This window comes from Panonychus citri, unplaced genomic scaffold (genome assembly GCF_014898815.1).
Source record: "Panonychus citri isolate SS breed McGregor unplaced genomic scaffold, ASM1489881v1 Contig00028, whole genome shotgun sequence".
Taxonomy (NCBI): domain Eukaryota; kingdom Metazoa; phylum Arthropoda; class Arachnida; order Trombidiformes; family Tetranychidae; genus Panonychus; species Panonychus citri.
The window spans coordinates 2,502,748-2,520,684 of record NW_026515433.1 but is presented as its reverse complement, the minus strand read 5'-3'; the positions used below and the strand labels follow the sequence as shown (position 1 = coordinate 2,520,684).

The window sequence follows — 17,937 nt, the reverse complement described above, 5'->3', positions numbered from 1 at the left end:
CATGACAACAAGTTGCTTCTTAACTGAACAACATTAAAAAAGATTTCAAATGTTACCTTGATCAAAATGTCTCTTGATTGCTGATCTTAATTGTTGTGAAAGAAAAAAAAATTGACGTGATAATCTTTTCGTTAATAGGTTAATCCTAATCATGTGTTAATTGTTTGGCCATTTTGATTGTAATGGTTGGATAAATGTCCACCAATGGAGACTGGACCTCAGTCTTCTGGTGCTTTTACCTGTTCACATTGTTTACCTCATAGAGAAAATTTAACTCGTCTAATTGAATCAGGTGATGAAATCATTGCCTCAGGGGATGAGATTAGTCTACCTGTTAATCCCTTTTTGACTAAACGATCAAAGATAATCACCAAATTACCTCCAATTGTTAAAACAAGTGAAACAACAACAGTAGCTTGTGGGAATAGTAGTGGCGATCCACAAGTGACCAGTAGTATGGAAACTGCCCTTCGAACCTTAAAATGTCCAATTCTCATTTTCCATCATCAACAAATTCATCTACATCTTCATCACCTTCACTTTTAATGACCAATAAAACTTTCGACGATATTGATAATTGGAAAAGTTATGATTCTAATTGTGATACTTTGGATTCTGCTAACAATTTAACTTTAAAGTTACGATTAGTTGAAAAGAACTTACAATTTATTAAAGATCAACATAAAATTGTTCTTAATTGTTTACACAATCAAATCGCAGAATTGAGTCAACAAAATAGAGGTAAATGATTAATTCCTAAAATCGCTGTGACATTAACAATTTACTCTGATTTTTTGTTTCTATTACCATTTAGATCTACAATTTAAACTAATTGTCAACAATCTATATCCTGACAATTTAGAGGAATCATCAGCCAAATTAGATTCTTTAATCTCGAAACAATCAGGAAAAGGTAAGTCAATGAAGAGAAAGAAAATAACAGTAAATTTCCAATGAAAATTGATTTTGTTTTCTTCTTAATTGTGATTATCAATTCAGATGCAATTCCATTAGAAGTGATCAATCATATAACTAATCTGGAGATTGAAGTGAAAAGACTTCGTTTGGCCTTAGGTGAATCTCTAAAAATGAACGCGAATCTCCGTAATCGTCTAATGTCCAAATCAACTAAATCATATCAAAATCGACAATCAAGAGAAACCGAATCACCAAATTGTCCCGTATTCAAATCAACAACTAAAGTTGAATCTTTCCGGGAAACATGGAGAGCAATTAACTCAGCTAAAGTAGAATCAACTAATTCCTTTCTACCAGGAATTAAATGAACTAATAACCAATAATTAATTAATCAACAATCGACACACAACAAAAAAAGACAAATCTATAGTTTGGATACACTAAAGATCATTAATTTTATTCAGCTAATGAAATCGATACATTGACGAAAATTGAATCAATCTAATGAATAATTAATACAATTAAAATCTCAATTTGGAAAGTGATTAAAGTTAATTTGATTGTGAGATCAATGGTGTTGATTGTTTTTGATTTTCTTTCTGTTAACTCGTCGTTGATTAATTTCTTTCATTAATTCCAGACTGAACACTTTAATTGCTTCGGTAATTTCTTGACCAACAGGAATTATCCTGTCCGGTGGTAATAGAAATCCGAACTCACCTTTATCACTTAATTCAATTGTAAATGAATATTTAATTTTGGCAACTCCTTTAGCCCAATCATCAGCTATTCCAGAGGCAGAATCTAGAGAGCAACAATTAATAATCAACGGATTTAATTGTTATCAAACTTACAAAGTAGTTTAGCTTTGTTTCCAACTGAATATTTGGTTCCATGGATCAAAGCCAAAGCATTGGTGGATTTTTTGGCAATTCGTTCCTAACGAAACGATCATTAGAATGAAGAGAAAACTAATTAAACTAATCATTAAATTAGAGAGGGTGCAAATTAATTTAGATTTCAATCAATTCGATTCTTCAATTACCAGATCTGCAAAGTCTTTGGACTTTTGGGAACTAAATCCAAAAGGGATTAACCAACTTTGATTATACGAATGGAAATCAAGAAAAGCTTTGATTCTCTTGGCATTTGGACTAATTAAATTGACGATCGCTGCCACTTCAGGCTCAGAATTAGGCTTCGGTCCAGGGTAGATTTCACTACAAGGGTCATCGCTGATTCCTACAACTGAGTTACAATGAATAAGGTTAATATCACGAAATAGATTAAATCAGTTAGAGAAATCAACTTACCTCCCCAATAGAAATCAAAATTTCGGTTCGGATCAACACCGACACAAGGATCATTCTCATTGATTACTGATCTTGTTTTCCTCCAAAATCTATCCTGTTAATTGTTGTAGAAGAAAATCAATTAAATTGTGAATGATCGATCAAATAGAATCATATTTACATGGGTATGTGTATATTCATAACCATCGGGATTAACGATCGGAACAAACCAGAATTCAAAGTAGTTTAAAAGTCGTTTGATTGTTGGATCTGAGTCACTAAATTGGGTGAAATAATTAACCAGGTAAATGACCGTCGCTGGACTGATCCATTCTCTTGCGTGTATTCCGCCCTGAATATAGATCACGGGCTTTGACCTGTTTCGTCTTCGAGTGGTATTTTTATGAGAAATTAAAGATTCGCTAATCCGAACTAAGGTCAAGTTTCGCTTTTCGAAAGACTTTCCGAATGATGAGACAATTACTTTCTCTGGAAATCGAGTGACCAAATTTCTCAGATAATTTTCGATTCCATAAAGTCGATGATAAGATCGGAATAAATTGTCACCATTAATTGTCTCATTTTTCTCATTAACTGTCCTTTGATGTTCACTGATCAATCTAACAATTAAACTCGACAAATTGTAACAATGAAACAATAAGATTATTATAATACTCACTTTCCTACATAATTGGGAATTACTTTCCTCTCGAGTAATTTAATCAACACTGATTGTTGATTTTCTGATTTTAATAACAATTTAACTGGTTGATTTAGTGTCGCTGATGAAAACCAATATTCAGCTTGCTAAATAGACACAATTAACAAACATATTAATAATCTTAATCAAATTAGTGGAAACAATTAGGAGGAGAAGTGATAATCTTACCTTAGAATCAGTTAAATTGTTGATAAAATCAATTTCCAATTCGTTTCTAGGAACCACTGAGATCACAATGTAATCATTATAATTATTACATTTAATCAAAATTAACAAATTGATGAAAAGGTAACAATTAATTGTCCACATGATCAAAAATAAGGTAAAACCAAATGATAGACTAGTAAACAATTAAACATCACCAAATTTACCTTGGAATTGACAATTTAATGATGATAATATTTTCATTGCCTCAATTATATTCAGATTAATCTAAATTGTTATCGATTTGATTTAAAATAATAATAATTTATAATCAACAACGAAAAACAAAATCATTATCAATATGTTAATATTAATGATATACAACAATTAGGAAGGAACAACAATCAGATTTAATAACAATTTAGACCTTCAATCTAAACATTGATCAATAATCAAGGACCAACAATCAACCAATCGTTTTGATAGATGAAAACATTGACCATTGATTGTGATGATCGTTGATTGTGTGATTATTAATCAACAGAAAATTGAGATTAATGTTTCGATTGCGATTTTATGGTTAATGCCAATTCTCAAAGAGAAAAAGAAAAGTTTATGTTTAGATTAGAACTTTTTTTTCGTTCGAAATTCTTAACAAAACCATTTCTTAGATTAGAATTTAATGTTTGATGCTAAGATTAACTTCTTAAAGATGAAGAGGAAAGATGAAGATTTAAAAGATATTAAGATGAAGATGAGGTCAGAAGAGATGAAGAAATGATGACAAGAACTTTTTCTCAGAATTTCTCTGAACGATGATGAAGATGAAAGAGATTAAGATGATGAGTCCAATGAAGATTATGATCCATCTTCCTCCTTCTCTCTTTCTTTATTTCTTTCTTTAATTGCTTTGATTAACAGAGCAAATCTTTTCTTCTCAACAGTTAAATTCGTGATTGTCAAAAATAATCATCAAGAGAATTCATTTATTCAAATTAAATCTTCATCTTCATGATTTACTTTTGATTCAGTTAATCCATCTAATCGTTGAATCCTTACAGCCAATTGATTGATTAGTCGAAAGACTTGAAATTTTTTATTAAATTGTTAATTTAGGTAAAGTGAATGTTTAGATTTTTATAATTGTCGTCAATATTTTATAGTTAATTTGATCTTTATGGTTTGATTAATGGTTGATTGATTTGTTTGGTTTTCTCAGTTGTGGTTTTGGTTTGATTTTAATTTTTGATTGTTGATTGTTTTCTTCCAGTGATTTGATTTTAATTGTTGCTTAGAAATGGAGGCGATCAAGAAAAAAATGGCCTTTCTCAAGATCGAGAAGGACAATGCTATGGATCGAGCCGATTCCGCCGAGGCTTCACTACGAGAAGCTGATTCTAAAGTGCAAAAGGTTTCTCATCTTATTCTCGCTAATTGTTATAAGTGATTTTGTTTGATTGTTGGTGGTTTCTTTTAATCAGCTATTTGTTTACGTGTCGATTTAGGCTCAAGAGGAGATTCAAGCTCTCGAGAAAAGATTAACCCAAATCCAAGAGGAATTACTTTCGGCCACCGATCATTTGGCTAAAGCAAATGAGGATCTCGAAAATAAGGAAAAGGCTCTTCATGGAGTAAGTATCGATTTAATTTTCTTTAATTGTGATCAACTAATTCATCTTTAGCTTAGTGATCAAGCCAATTGGTGGCGATCAAAGTTCTCAATGTTTTTTTTTCCTCAAATTTTGCTCATCTTTTTTTTCGTATTTTCTTTTAATCACAATTAAGGCTGAGAACGAATTGGCAACTTTAGCTCGTCGAGTTCAACAGTTGGAAGAAGAATTGGAAAAAACTGAAGAGAAGACTCGAAATGTCCAAGTTAAATTAGAACAAGTTTCTCAGGCTGGAGATGAGAGTGAACGACTTCGAAAAATGTTCGAACATCGAAATCAAATGGACGCTGAACGATTGAAACAATTAGAGGCACAATTAAAGGAAGCGAGAAATGCAGTTGAAGAAGCGGACAAGAAATACGATGAGGTAAATCAATAGAAAACAATTAACAATCAAATTGATCGTCAACAAGCAAGAAAATATTGAGATTCGAAAAGATCACAATTAGTTAACTACAATTGTAATCAAGAAGATGAAAGTTATGGTTGGTCAATCAATTAATTCAATTGTGATCACAAGGGATAATCATTGTCCTTTCTCCCTTTAATTTAATCAACTTTCACTTTTATAGTCAATGAAATGTGTCAATCAATTGATTATTATGTTTGATGATTGATTGTTATGATAATTAACTGAACAGTTAATCAATCGCTTACGAGGTCAACCAATGAATTAATAACTAACAATTTAATTTAATTGTGACAATCAGTTAGCCCGAAAAGTGGCCGAGGTTGAAGATGAACTTGAACGAGCTGAGGAAAGAGCTCAAACCGGTGAAATGTAAGTACGATGATTAAACAATTAATTAAATCTAATTATCGATTATGATCAATTTTCTAAATTTCAATTAGGAAAATACTTGAACTGGAGGAAGAATTGAAAGTCGTTGGTAACAATGTTAAATCATTGGAAGTTTCTGAAGAAAAGGTAACAATTAACTGCAATCAACTGATTGTAACAGTTTGGAATCACAATTAACTAATCATTTTCTTTCAATCAATTTAGTCACTTGCCAAACAAGAAGAGTATGAAGCTCAAATCATGGATTTAACTATGAAACTTCAAGAGGTAAATAATTTAAATTGTTCCCAAATTAACTTAATCATTTCATCACCTAATCATCAACCGATTAGCTTAATTGTTGCATTAATTTCCTCTGGTGACAGATATAAGATATATGATTGAACAGTTAATTTGATATGGAAGAGAAAAATGTTTCTCTATCAATTATTTAATTGTAACAATTAAGTTTCCATCCTCGTTAAGCATGAGAAACGATAACATTTGGATTAAGATAACATAATTAACTAGCTAACTAAACATCAAATTAATTAACTGTCTCTTGAAACGATAATTAAGTTGATGATGAAATCAAATTTGGCTTAATTTTGATTTGTCAACATTCAGTTTAATTATAACTTTAAACGTAAACAACAACAACAATTTACTTTCTCCTCAATGGAAAATTAATTTAATTGTTCCAACTGTTAATCAATTCCAGGCTGAATCAAGAGCTGAATTTGCTGAGCGATGTGTCCAGAAGTTATTAAAGGAAGTCGATAGACTCGAAGGTAATTACTGATTAGAATTAATTTTAATTGTTCGCATCTTAAATTCTCATTTGTTTGTTTGTTTCTTTTTCCTTTAATTGTTACAATTAGATGAACTATCTCACGAGAAGGAGAAATACAAATCATTGACTGACGAAATGGATCAAACATTTGCTGAATTAACTGGTTATTAAGATGAACAATTAACTAATCATCAATATTTTGCTTCTTTCGTTTCCTTGTTTTGTTTGTTGTTGTTTTTTTGCCGTTTTAATTTTAATCAAGTCCTAATATTATCCTTACAATTTAAATTGTTAGTTATCCTCCTTATTTCAATGAAGTTAACCACTAAATTGAATGAGCATTGATTATATGCTGGAATTAAGCCAAGAAAACGTTGATTTAGAATCAAGATTAATCAGAATTGATCAACTGATAAACTGATCAATTGATTTGTATTTTGAAATCAAGAAAAAATCCATTAGATTGTTAGATAATCGCTCGCAATCAAATGTAAATAACATCAACAATAAAAATCCATCCAAATAAAAGTCATTAATATCATTTGATTGTCGCAATTAATCAATTTATTGACTTGAAATTTAATCTTTGCAATGATCAATCAAATACATGGTCTTGATTGCTGATGATTGTTGTTTGTTCATTTTTTGATTACGTTGTCTTCGTCTAACGAGATGACCTTTAAATTTGCGCCAAAATTTAGTAACAATTAAGGGAAAGTGATAACTGATAGAGAATCCAAACCAAGCTCCCAATATGCTTCCAATTGAAATACAACAATCAGAGAAAGTCATTGAGGTTCAACTGAAACAGTAAACACTGGCTCTCGAATTTGTTCAAGGACAATGTAGGTCATATTCGAGCCCGTGTAAAATTTATCATATTCCTGAATTGGATAAGAGATAAATGAACAATCAATTTTTGAGGTTAATTGAATACACGAATCGGCCACACGACTGATTAGTTTGACAAACTTTGACTGCGAATTGTTTGCTAAAAGTTTCCGTGCAAAATATTGGTCCAAATTGTCTGCGATAACGGCGGAATCAAAGTTGACCCCTAGTTCACTTAATGAGTGACGATTGAGACAATCGTTACGAGCCTCAGCTTGGCTAACGTGACCATCGTCCCGATAATTGTGACACTGTGATTGATATGGAGGCGGAAGGAGACTTTGTAAAAACATCGTAAATATGATCGTAAATGTGTAAGGTCCACTCATCGTGTCGAGGTCAAGCCAACGTTGATCTTTTTCCCAAGGTAAAGTATTTGGAGGGACAAGGGTCAGTCCAAAGGATTGACCAATATCCAAGTATTTATTGTTAATTTCAACCATAAAAAAAGGTATTGCAGCCGAGTGATGGTCAGACATTGAAATGTTAGTGGACACTTGACCTCGGTAAGAGCAAGCGGTCAATATACAGAAAGAGATTGAGATGTAAAATGATTTAATTAAACATAAATCACTCTCTGATTTTGAATCTCTGTCAATTACTGTGATTTTATTGATAATTTGCTCCTTTGGATATAAAAGTTGAGTCAATTGTTTAATTGTTAAACTTGATGAGATTAAATCTGTCACTCGATCAGGAGATGATCGGATTAAGTGAATATAATCATGTTCATTGGTCACATTCAGAGTACGAGTTAAATCAGGATAATTAGAGATGAATTTAGTTACATTGATTAGTTCAATGAATCGAATGCAAAAAACTAAATCAGGTAAAGGTGTTCGATCAGGTACAAATGAGTGGATTCGAGTGATATAATCAAAGGACAAATACTTAATTACGATGAATTTAATTTGATACAAACAACACAATCCACATAAAAGATACAAAATATTTTCAATGGTCATCAACCGACTAACGATTGACCATTTGCGTTTCGAGGCCATTTTGTTCATGATTATGTTCACAATTAACGTGACAATTAATCTCTGATAGTTAATTTGTTGTAACAATTAACATAATCGAGGGGAAATTAATCAGTTTCGTTTACACAATCAAGTTTCACATTAACTAATTGTCACCAATCTGAGTCTCCGTTTGATTGATTACAATCAAATTGATTTTTTTTATTACTTTTGGATTTGATTGATTGATCAGCAAAAAATAGGTTTTATATATTATAATTATCTGGTTAATTGTTACAATTAAGACGAAGCAGAATTCAGTTAATCACATAATAATTTTATTCAATGTTTTTTTTTCGTCTCATCAATTTGTCAACAATTAAGTTAATTGAATACCTTTCAAATAATCAATTGGAAATTAATTTTGGTACAAAAAGTTGATCAGCAATTATCGTGACAATTAGTTGATTGTAAATATTTATATATACATAATTAGAAAGTAAAAAAACCGCAATTTTAATTGTATATTTAATTGTTGGAAAATGGAAAGAATTAGAAAGAAAAAGTCAATAATTAAGAGAGAGAGAGAGAAAAAAAAAAGTTAATCAAATTAATTAACTTGATTTGATTAAATCATTTACAAGTTGTTGTTGTTTTTGTGTGGAAAAGTTTAAATTGAAAGAAAGGGTTAAAGTTGATTTTAATTAATCAAAGAAAGTGATGAAGATGATGATGGAGATGGAGATGATTAAGATGATGATGATAATTGATTGTTGATTAACGAGATTGTAGCAATTTGTAAAAGTTAATTTGTTAATTTCTCATTATTGGTACTTTGTTGTCGCAATTGTGTACGTTGTGTGTTCGTGTTTAAAGAGTTGATTGTTGTTCTAACGGCGTTTTAATTGTCACCGTGATTGTTTCGACAAATTGATTGTTACAGATTAATTTTCTTCTTATATTTGAGATTGTACAAAGTCGAGTAGTTTACTTTTCGCCGATGACCAGATATAGGAACCAGCACCAGTTCGATACATGAAAGCGTTCAACAGTCCAAAAAAGATCAGAAACTCGATCGATTTATTGGTAAAGTAAAGCCTAAAAATAGAAAGAGAAATGAATTAATTGTTTGCTTCACAATAATAGTAACAATTAGAATCGCGATTTTCAATCACCAACTTTTGATTATTTGATTAGATACAATAAGTTGTTGACTTTTAAATTATTTACAATTTACAAGAGAGAGAGAGATTAAATTATTATGTGATATTGATCATTGAACGATTAGCAATTCATTTCAATGGATTAGAATCTTTTTCCCTTTTCTTTCAATCGCTTCTTAATCATATGATTAGAGTTAATTGTTACCTTTTTAAGTTTTTCCTGGCTGCGGGTATTGTTGCGTTGTCCTCTTTCAATATGTATCGTCTTATACCAAGATAATAATCTTCGAGGTATTGAGGCCAATGGATTTGTTTTACATCGAAACAAAATGTCTACATAGAGGGTGAGAGAGCAATTCGATTGGTAAGTTAATTGTAACAATTGAGAGTAATTCATTTCATTTTACCTTTCGATCAAATTCTGATTGTTGTTCTTTGAGGTCAACGATGTTTGTTGATTTGAACTGCCATTGACGAGTTGCAAAGAAAACTAATTGTTCAGTTGCCTTGTGAAGTTTATCATAAAGTCTGACCATCCTGATTAATTGAGTGGGAGAGAGAGAGAGAGAGAGTTGATTAGTTGATTGTTGGTATTAATTAATATCTGGTGATTACTTACATTCTGTTTCCTCCAGTAAGTGAGCTGATTGTGTCAAAGATGTAAGCTGGCATGTAATGGTCAAGAAGGACAAAAATATTGTGAAGAAAACGATTTGACCTGATGGTCAGTCCAGGGTATCGAAAGTGCTCTGAGCAAGGATATTTAATGGCCAAGGGGAAAGTGTGTTTCTCAATGTCACCAATGGTGATTGGATTGACCACACCAGAGGAACAGTTGTAAATAAGAATACTATTGTGTGGCTTTGTTGCCGTGTTCCAGGCCACCGAAATCATCAGATTAATTACAATGTCCACTGGAATAATGTCCAAAACAGCGGCTGAGTCAAGGTAAAGTGACCTGAGGACACCTTTACATGAGGCCAAAAAGATTCCGGTTACATTGTTAATATTATCAACCCAACCTGGATAAGGTTCACGACGAGCAGCGGTAACAATAGATGGACGGACAATGGCCACTGGAATAGAACCACATTCCTCCATGATCATAGACTCGGCCAGTGCTTTGGTCAATGTGTAAGTGTTTGGCCGAGCGCCCAAGAGCTTGGGTAAAATGTTTTCAATCATTTCATCACTCATCCATTCAGTTGCATCGATCAGCTGTTGGGGTGTTATTTTCGGATCGTAAATGACCTCATCGATTTTTTGTCGATCACAATTAGCGTAAGCAGTTGACACATGAACCAAGGCCTAAATATCAACCAAAAAGATTGAAAAAAAAAATCATTAAAATTGTTTCAATTTGCCAGAAATGTGATCAATTCATATTAAGTTAATTGTTGCTGTTAACAAACAAATAGGTTAAAGTAAAGGTCAACCAGTTAATTATTTACAACAATCAGCTGATTGAGACAAGAATTTGAAAATAATCTGATGAGGTCAATCCTTTTAATCACAACAATTTGATTATTTTACGTTTCAATCAACTAACAATGAGTGAAATTAATCAATACAATTAACTTTGACCAAGAAATACAAAGTAATTGACAATTAATCTGATAAAAATAGCTCAAGGAAAATGTTGCGAGTTAATTGTTATTAACAAAAATCACGGAAGAAGAAGAGTAAACAACAATTAAGGAAAGATTGAAACCATGAAGGTTATTAACTAATCTAATTGAGGTCATTTACCGTTTAATCTTGATTGTAAATTGTGCTATTTACTTGATTAATAAAACAGTAATCAAAACAATCCTACAATGTTACTTAAAATACAAATAATATGTTTCCAAACAATCAACCAACAATTAACTGGCATCTTCACATAGTCGAGGTTAATTTAGACAGAAATTAGTTAATTGTCATCTAATCATCTTGTCTATGTATGTGTGTATACATATTATCATTTAACCTTGACAAAGGTTATCATTAAAAATCAATTTTCAATCAAAAATTAATAATCATCCCAAAAAAAAAACAACTTAATTGTAATCAAAGTATTTTTTACAAACAACAATTTAAATTCATTGGACTAACACAACAAATCATTTGGTTTCAAGATCGTTGATTAGATAATATTTAAATAGTGTTTCTAATTTGATTAAATGACAACAGTAATTTAAACTCTAATCCGTTAAAATAACCTTACAATTAATTAATTGCGTTTGTTGTTGATACTCTATTGCTAATTGTATTCAAGGTTTGATTGGGTTTCCCTTTTAAATTTAATTACTAAACACTTCAAGTGTATCTTCCTGTATCTCCTGTAAGGTTGTTAATTGTTTAACTTATTCACTGATTATATAGTTAATCAATGAGTTAATTACTATGAGATAACAACAATTTGATACAATTTAACCAATCGTATTGATTAACTTGTAATTTATCCTCAATATTAAACCGATGATATTTGCAAATCAATTTTTCTCTTTCTCTTTTTTAATTGTTGTTAACATTATTATCGGAAGGTCAGTTGATTGTCCATTGATGTACATAATGATAATATACAATTTAATTGAATGAGGTCAACAAGTGATTCCAATGAGAATCGATATGTAAAAATATTGATTACTGATTTAATTCAATCAACTTACCGCTAATTGTGGGATTTGATGAGCCAATTTAATAACTCGTCTGGTACCAAGCATATTGTAATTAACAGCAACTCTACAATTTACAAGAAAAGTTATCAACAATTAATAAATTATCTCGTCTCCTTTTGCTTGGACATTCATCTAATCAATTGTAATTACCTTAATGGTTCCTCGAATTTAATTGTTGCTGCTGAATGAAAGATAACGGTGACATTTTTGACTAATTGATTTAAATCATTTTGTGATATTCCCAAACCATCAATGGTAATATCGCCTTCGATGGCGATGATTTTGTTGAGCGCTTTTGGATTCTCTTCTCGAACCCGCTCGAAAGCCTAAATCATTGGGACAAACGAAAATTGGATAATTAATATGATCGATTTGTATTAAAGAAGAGATTTAAATTGAATTAAAATTGATGATTGCAACAATCAACTGATTGTGAAATAATTTGTATGCTGTTTAATTAGTTTCTCTCTCAGGTTCAAGATCATCATCATCATCATCATCGTGATGATAGTAATTGAATTGGATGAAAGTGGGAAAAGTTGATTGACCAACAATCAACATTTTGATTACAATTAGAAAAACAAAACCAGGTAACAGGTATTCAAATACACTCTCGATAACAATCAACCAACAATCAAGTTAATTTCAATAACAATTAGGAAGGTGAAAGTTGATTGAAGGACAACGTTTATTTTTCCTGTTTTATTAAACACGATTAAAGGTTTTAATCATCTCGAAACTGTTAACACTGAATAGTTGATATCAGGTCACTTATCCCAGTTTTATGTTTACAATTAAGATGATGATTCATGCTAATTAAACCTTGATTTACGGTCATCAAGGTTTGAGAAACGTTTTCATTTTAACTACTTTCGTCTTCTAACCTCCAATGTTTTTTTTTTCCTAAAGGTTCAAGTACTTGGGAAACGAATTAGAAAGTTAAATGACCTCCGGTCATTTGGTTTACCTTGTTAGTGTTTTATTCGTGTTGACCATCATCACCAAGTCGAAACTTTTTCGCTTCGAGTTTCGCTTCTCAAGGCTGATCGGACGATCTTTAAGAGTTGCACTTTTACTTTTACCTTTTCTAGGTCACTATCAAAGTCGGAATCACTTCCGTTACTTTCGTAACCTTTATCCAATTAAGAATCAACTTGACACCAAATTACAACAGATACAATAATAAATCAGTCGATTGATAAAATTAAAAATCATCAATGAGAAGAAACAAAAAAGTTTCCAAATCAATTTCTTTCCGTGTTTCTATTAATTGCTGGGTAATTGTAATCACTTGGTAATCATTACTTTCCAATTAATTTCAATGCTGTTGTTTTTTTTTTCATCAATGACAATTGTAAGTTTTTCACTTCTCGTTGTAAACATCAATTAATTTCATTCAAATCATCAATCAATTCATGATTGTTGATACAATGGTTGATAACATCAACTGATTATCATTGTAAATATTTTCATTGTAATTGCTAATTGTTGGTATGATTGATACAAATTATTGCTATTAAATTTGATCAAATTTGATTTCATTTCAAATTGTTGCTAATTCAAAGGTAAATTATCCTTGTAATTACTTAGAGATTGATTCTATTCAACAATCAAAGTGTTTTGACAATCAAGAAATCGCCAATCAATAGATTTAACCAAAATCAACTACAATTAATTTCTCAGTGATTAACTAATCAGAAATGAATTAGATTTTCGACTTTTTTTCCCGCAGGCAAATTAAACGTAACATCTTAGTTATAATTAAATTACCTTGAGTCTTTTACTTAATAGAAATCTTTTGATTTAAATAATTCCCTTTTAATTATTTCCCAACAATTAACTAATTATAAAATCTGATGGGATGAGGAAAAATAATCGATTTTTTTAATTACAAAAAATCAAAGAAATCATCACAAAAATAATCAATCAATTGAAATGATTTCCAATAAATAACATTAACCATTTGGATCAATGAATATTTTAAATTTTCAACAATTAACTTTCAGACAATCAACTAATCATTGATTGCAACCTTGAAATAATTAATCTAATTGTACCCAGAGCAGTTGATTAGGTTATTTTTTAGCTGACCATTTGATTGCAATTAACAATTAAAAATTCATTCAATCAATCAGCTGAATTGAACTTTATAGCAAAAAAATCATCGTTGATTAGTTAATTGTGACAATTTAAAAGCTTAAAATGATTTACCTGGTCCTCTGATTGATTAGCAAGAAATACCTTTGATTAGCTTTCAAAGTGATTTAAAATTAACCAATGTAATTAGTAATTAACACTTAATCAGCTGTTTGTCTTTAAAGTAATTTCTCATTTTCTACAGCAATTAACTAATGGTGGTTAAATTTGATTAGTTTTTACAAATTGCCTAATTTTGTATGATTATTAATATTTTCAAGGATTTATATTAATTGTCTGAATCAATGTTTAATTGTTTCTGGTCTTATTAATTAAGATGTATTTACATCATCATTGTATAATCTGTAAACTTAATGACTCTTAATTAGCTAAAATTAATCTTACTAATTAAATCTGATTACAATTCAATTCTCAGAGTATTATCTTTACCAAGAAACTTTTTAATCAATATCAAACTGGGAATGAATTGTTAACAATTAGCTTTTTAATTGTTGTCTCTTTTTTTTGGTCTAAATCAACCATGACCGAAGAACAGGAACAATTAAAGAACCATGGACACAATTAGAGTAACAATTAACTCTTAAACACAGTCTAACCATAGAAGCCGGTCCTTAATTACAATTAAAGACAATTACTAATTCACCGGTTATTTGGTTGACTTACAAGGTTGGAAATCTAAATAAGTTTGATAAATAGTCCAAAAAGTGTTGGAATCAACAATCAATTAGTAAATTGTTATAAATGGACAACCTTCACAATTTGTGGAAGTGATTTAAGTAAAAAAAAATAACATTGACAATTTCTGACAATAATTAACTTAATCCAGTTACTAAAAGTAACAACTTTTTTTGTCAATGAAAACTTTAATCAGTCCATGTCAACAATTGGCAACTTAACTCAATGATTAAACCAACTGATTAATAAGCAAAATAAACAATTAACCAAAAAATTGTCTAAATATAAATTAAAATTTACCCAATAACTGATAAAAAAACAACAATCAGTTGATTAAAATCGTAACGATTAACCAAAAAAAACTAAGATGCTTCAAACTGATTGAAAGTTTTTGTATCACATCAAAAAGGTATTGACTCAAATTTGACAATTAACTTGATTGTTAGTGCAAATAAAAAATCAACAACTAACTGTCCAAATGAATAGTATTGATTGTCTTAATTTTGACTCATTTTGATTAGTGGAATCATCAATTTATCACAATTAACTTGAACGTCCAGTTTGATGAAAACTTTATTGAGAGCTTGTTATTGTTATCGAAAGGTTTGAAATGTTGATTACTGATTAGTGGCTAATTCAAGTGATTAAATGATTGTGATCAAATTAACTTGTCGATCAACTTACCCGGTCATTTACGAGCTGTTCGAGTCGCTGTCGAGGAGCGAGGCCTTTTTTGTTACGAAGCAAAAGGTACAATGTCTTAATTCCAGGGCAAGATCGAAGCAATTTCTCCACCAGAACCTAATTAAAGTTTGGAAAACAATGAGAAAAGATAATTAGAAAATCGATAATTAAGCTAATCAACTGGATTTAAATCTTATTTTCGCGGAAGTAACAACGATTTGAGGATTAGAGGGATTATCCTTTTTTGTATTGGTCAACGGAAAGGATCGTTTATCGTTTTCATGACATTTAGTTAAGACTATCGGTCATCTCAACGTTAACTGACCGTTAGTTATCATTTGATTAATAACTTCAGTTGAAATTCAACTACTAATTGCTGCGGTTAAACCGTTAAATTAGTTGATTGGCCATTTGATCAGTTGGCTATTGGTTCAAGGCTCAATCTTGAAAACTTTATGATTGATTGATGATCATGAATGTGAATAATTTAACACTTTTAACTAATGAGGGGAAATTTGATTAATTGTGTTAATTGTTTTCTCACCTTTCCCATGAATCCTGTGGCTCCAGTGATGAAAACACTTCGTCCATTGTAAAACCTTGCAATCTCTGATTCAGAGAAAGTGTCCATCTTAATTGTTACGGAATCGATTAATTGTTCTGATTGAATAGGAGATAATATAACAATCAATAAACTGTATGAATGGTGAAAGTTGTCAATCCAGAGATGAAAAAAACACAAATGGGAAAAAGATTTGCTCTTTCAATTTACTTGATCACAATTTAGCAAAAGTGTAAAAACTTTGATTACAAATGATTAAAAGATGAATACAATAACAGTAACAGACAAAGTAAATCACAGTTGATTAACTAATTAGTGGATCCAAAATTTGAGAAAGTTATAAATAGGTAATTGTGTTAAATTACCAATGATTTAAAACAAGGAATTAAAAATCAATCGAAACAAACACACACCAAGTGATGAGAAGCAACTGAATCAAGAAAATAATCCGAATAGAACTCGACAAAATTGAATTAAACATCAACCATTTTTTCAAGTGTAAGGTAAATAGTAGAGAGAGAGAGAGAGAGAGAGAGAGAGAGAGAGAGAGAGAGAGAGAGAGAGAGAGAGAGAGAGAGAGGAAGATGGAGAGTGGGAGATGAAGATGAAGGGAGAGGGAGAAATAGAGAGGAAAAAAGTGAGAGTGAGAAATGAAGATAAATTTTGATTCGAAAATGTTTCGCTTGGATTGTAGGACAAACTATCGTATCGCTTGAAACGGAATCAAAAGCCTGATTTGTATTAGTTATCTGGCGATTAAATCAGACAGAAAAGGGAGGATAGAGAGAGAGAGAGAGCAAGGATGAAGATAAATTGGTTCGATATCGAAAGTGAGAGTGTTTTGAATGAGAAAAATAAACCGGTAACGAAAACGAAAGAAAACATTTGACCCTCCTTTCTCTTTCTTTTCCCGTCGAATTGAATTGTCGTCATCTATTGACGTATTTTCCCTCCGTCAATGACCAAGTCCATAGATCGTGAACTAATTGCCGATCGATTGGCTCGCGAAGTTGAATAACAATCTAAACTCAACTGATTATTTTCATCCAATTTGATTTTGTGTAACTTGTTTCCCTGATCATCAACAATTAACAAAAAACTTGAAATTTTATTAATATTTGATTTGATTGTTTTTATAATTATAACAACAATCAATTTAATTGTTTCTACACGTGAATGAAACAGTTTTGTTCATCTGTCCAATTGATTGATTGTCAACTAATATGTTTACTTAAATATAACTTAGATTTCACAATAAAAAAGATTATGATTATTATTAATACTTAATTGTGATCATCATCATCACTGATCACAATTTAATTGGTTAATCAATGCTGATCATTTAACAGAACAGTTTAATTTCAATTTTTTATTGTAACCATTTGTTACTCTTGTTGTTGTTTAAGGTTGTAAGGTAAAGGTTATCAAGCCTGAGGGCAAATCAATTGAGGCTCACAAGTTAATGATTAAATTGTTGAAATGAGAGCTCATGTAACAGATTCAAATTCATTTCCTGAATTCATCATCATCCTAATCATCATTTAGTTTATTAAAATCACCTTTGAACTGTTTTTCTTATCCAACAATTAGTAAATTGATAACATGAATCTAACTAAATCTTGTTAACCTTTATTACAATTTAAATTGTTTCATTAATAAATTGTGTCTTCCAGGTCAATCGTCTTACCATAATAATTAACGACACAATTTAAATCATAATCCAAATTCATATTAATTGTGATTACATTTGATCATCAAACGTTGACATTGAATCAAAGGTTTTTTTTTAATATAACTTTTCAATTCACTTGATTGTTACGATTAATTTTTTGCTAAATTGTTTCACTTTAACATTCAATTAATT

The 17,937-nt window shown here is 30.5% G+C and overlaps 4 protein-coding genes and 1 pseudogene across 4 annotated transcripts; 2 read left to right on the top strand and 3 right to left on the bottom strand.

Annotated features, from left to right (window-relative positions):
• The first annotated feature begins 73 nt into the window (after positions 1-73).
• LOC128397306 (uncharacterized) lies at positions 74-1,484 on the top strand (annotated as a pseudogene).
• On the bottom strand, positions 1,476-3,552 carry LOC128397303 (carboxypeptidase B-like). Its single transcript, XM_053358018.1, has 7 exons — positions 3,100-3,552; positions 2,890-3,017; positions 2,392-2,830; positions 2,232-2,325; positions 1,964-2,166; positions 1,773-1,857; positions 1,476-1,722 (listed from the first exon to the last, which is right to left on the bottom strand). The coding sequence occupies exons 1-7, from the start codon at positions 3,238-3,240 to the stop codon at positions 1,487-1,489; spliced, it is 1,326 nt and encodes a 441-aa protein (XP_053213993.1). The 5' UTR covers positions 3,241-3,552; the 3' UTR covers positions 1,476-1,486.
• Positions 3,553-4,029: 477 nt separating this feature from the next.
• Positions 4,030-6,858, top strand: LOC128396900 (tropomyosin-like). Its single transcript, XM_053357550.1, has 9 exons — positions 4,030-4,191; positions 4,346-4,486; positions 4,581-4,706; positions 4,861-5,112; positions 5,456-5,526; positions 5,598-5,673; positions 5,752-5,814; positions 6,248-6,317; positions 6,408-6,858. Exons 2-9 carry the CDS (start codon positions 4,373-4,375, stop codon positions 6,488-6,490), a joined length of 855 nt encoding a protein of 284 aa, XP_053213525.1. The 5' UTR covers positions 4,030-4,191; positions 4,346-4,372; the 3' UTR covers positions 6,491-6,858.
• A 77-nt stretch (positions 6,859-6,935) lies between these two features.
• LOC128396898 (uncharacterized) lies at positions 6,936-8,382 on the bottom strand. Its single transcript, XM_053357548.1, has one exon. The coding sequence runs from the start codon at positions 8,221-8,223 to the stop codon at positions 7,108-7,110; it is 1,116 nt and encodes a 371-aa protein (XP_053213523.1). The 5' UTR covers positions 8,224-8,382; the 3' UTR covers positions 6,936-7,107.
• Positions 8,383-8,698: 316 nt separating this feature from the next.
• LOC128396895 (putative fatty acyl-CoA reductase CG5065) lies at positions 8,699-16,566 on the bottom strand. Its single transcript, XM_053357546.1, has 8 exons — positions 16,056-16,566; positions 15,512-15,628; positions 12,146-12,321; positions 11,987-12,059; positions 9,955-10,643; positions 9,743-9,872; positions 9,541-9,668; positions 8,699-9,270 (listed from the first exon to the last, which is right to left on the bottom strand). The coding sequence occupies exons 1-8, from the start codon at positions 16,140-16,142 to the stop codon at positions 9,129-9,131; spliced, it is 1,542 nt and encodes a 513-aa protein (XP_053213521.1). The 5' UTR covers positions 16,143-16,566; the 3' UTR covers positions 8,699-9,128.
• Positions 16,567-17,937: the final 1,371 nt, after the last annotated feature.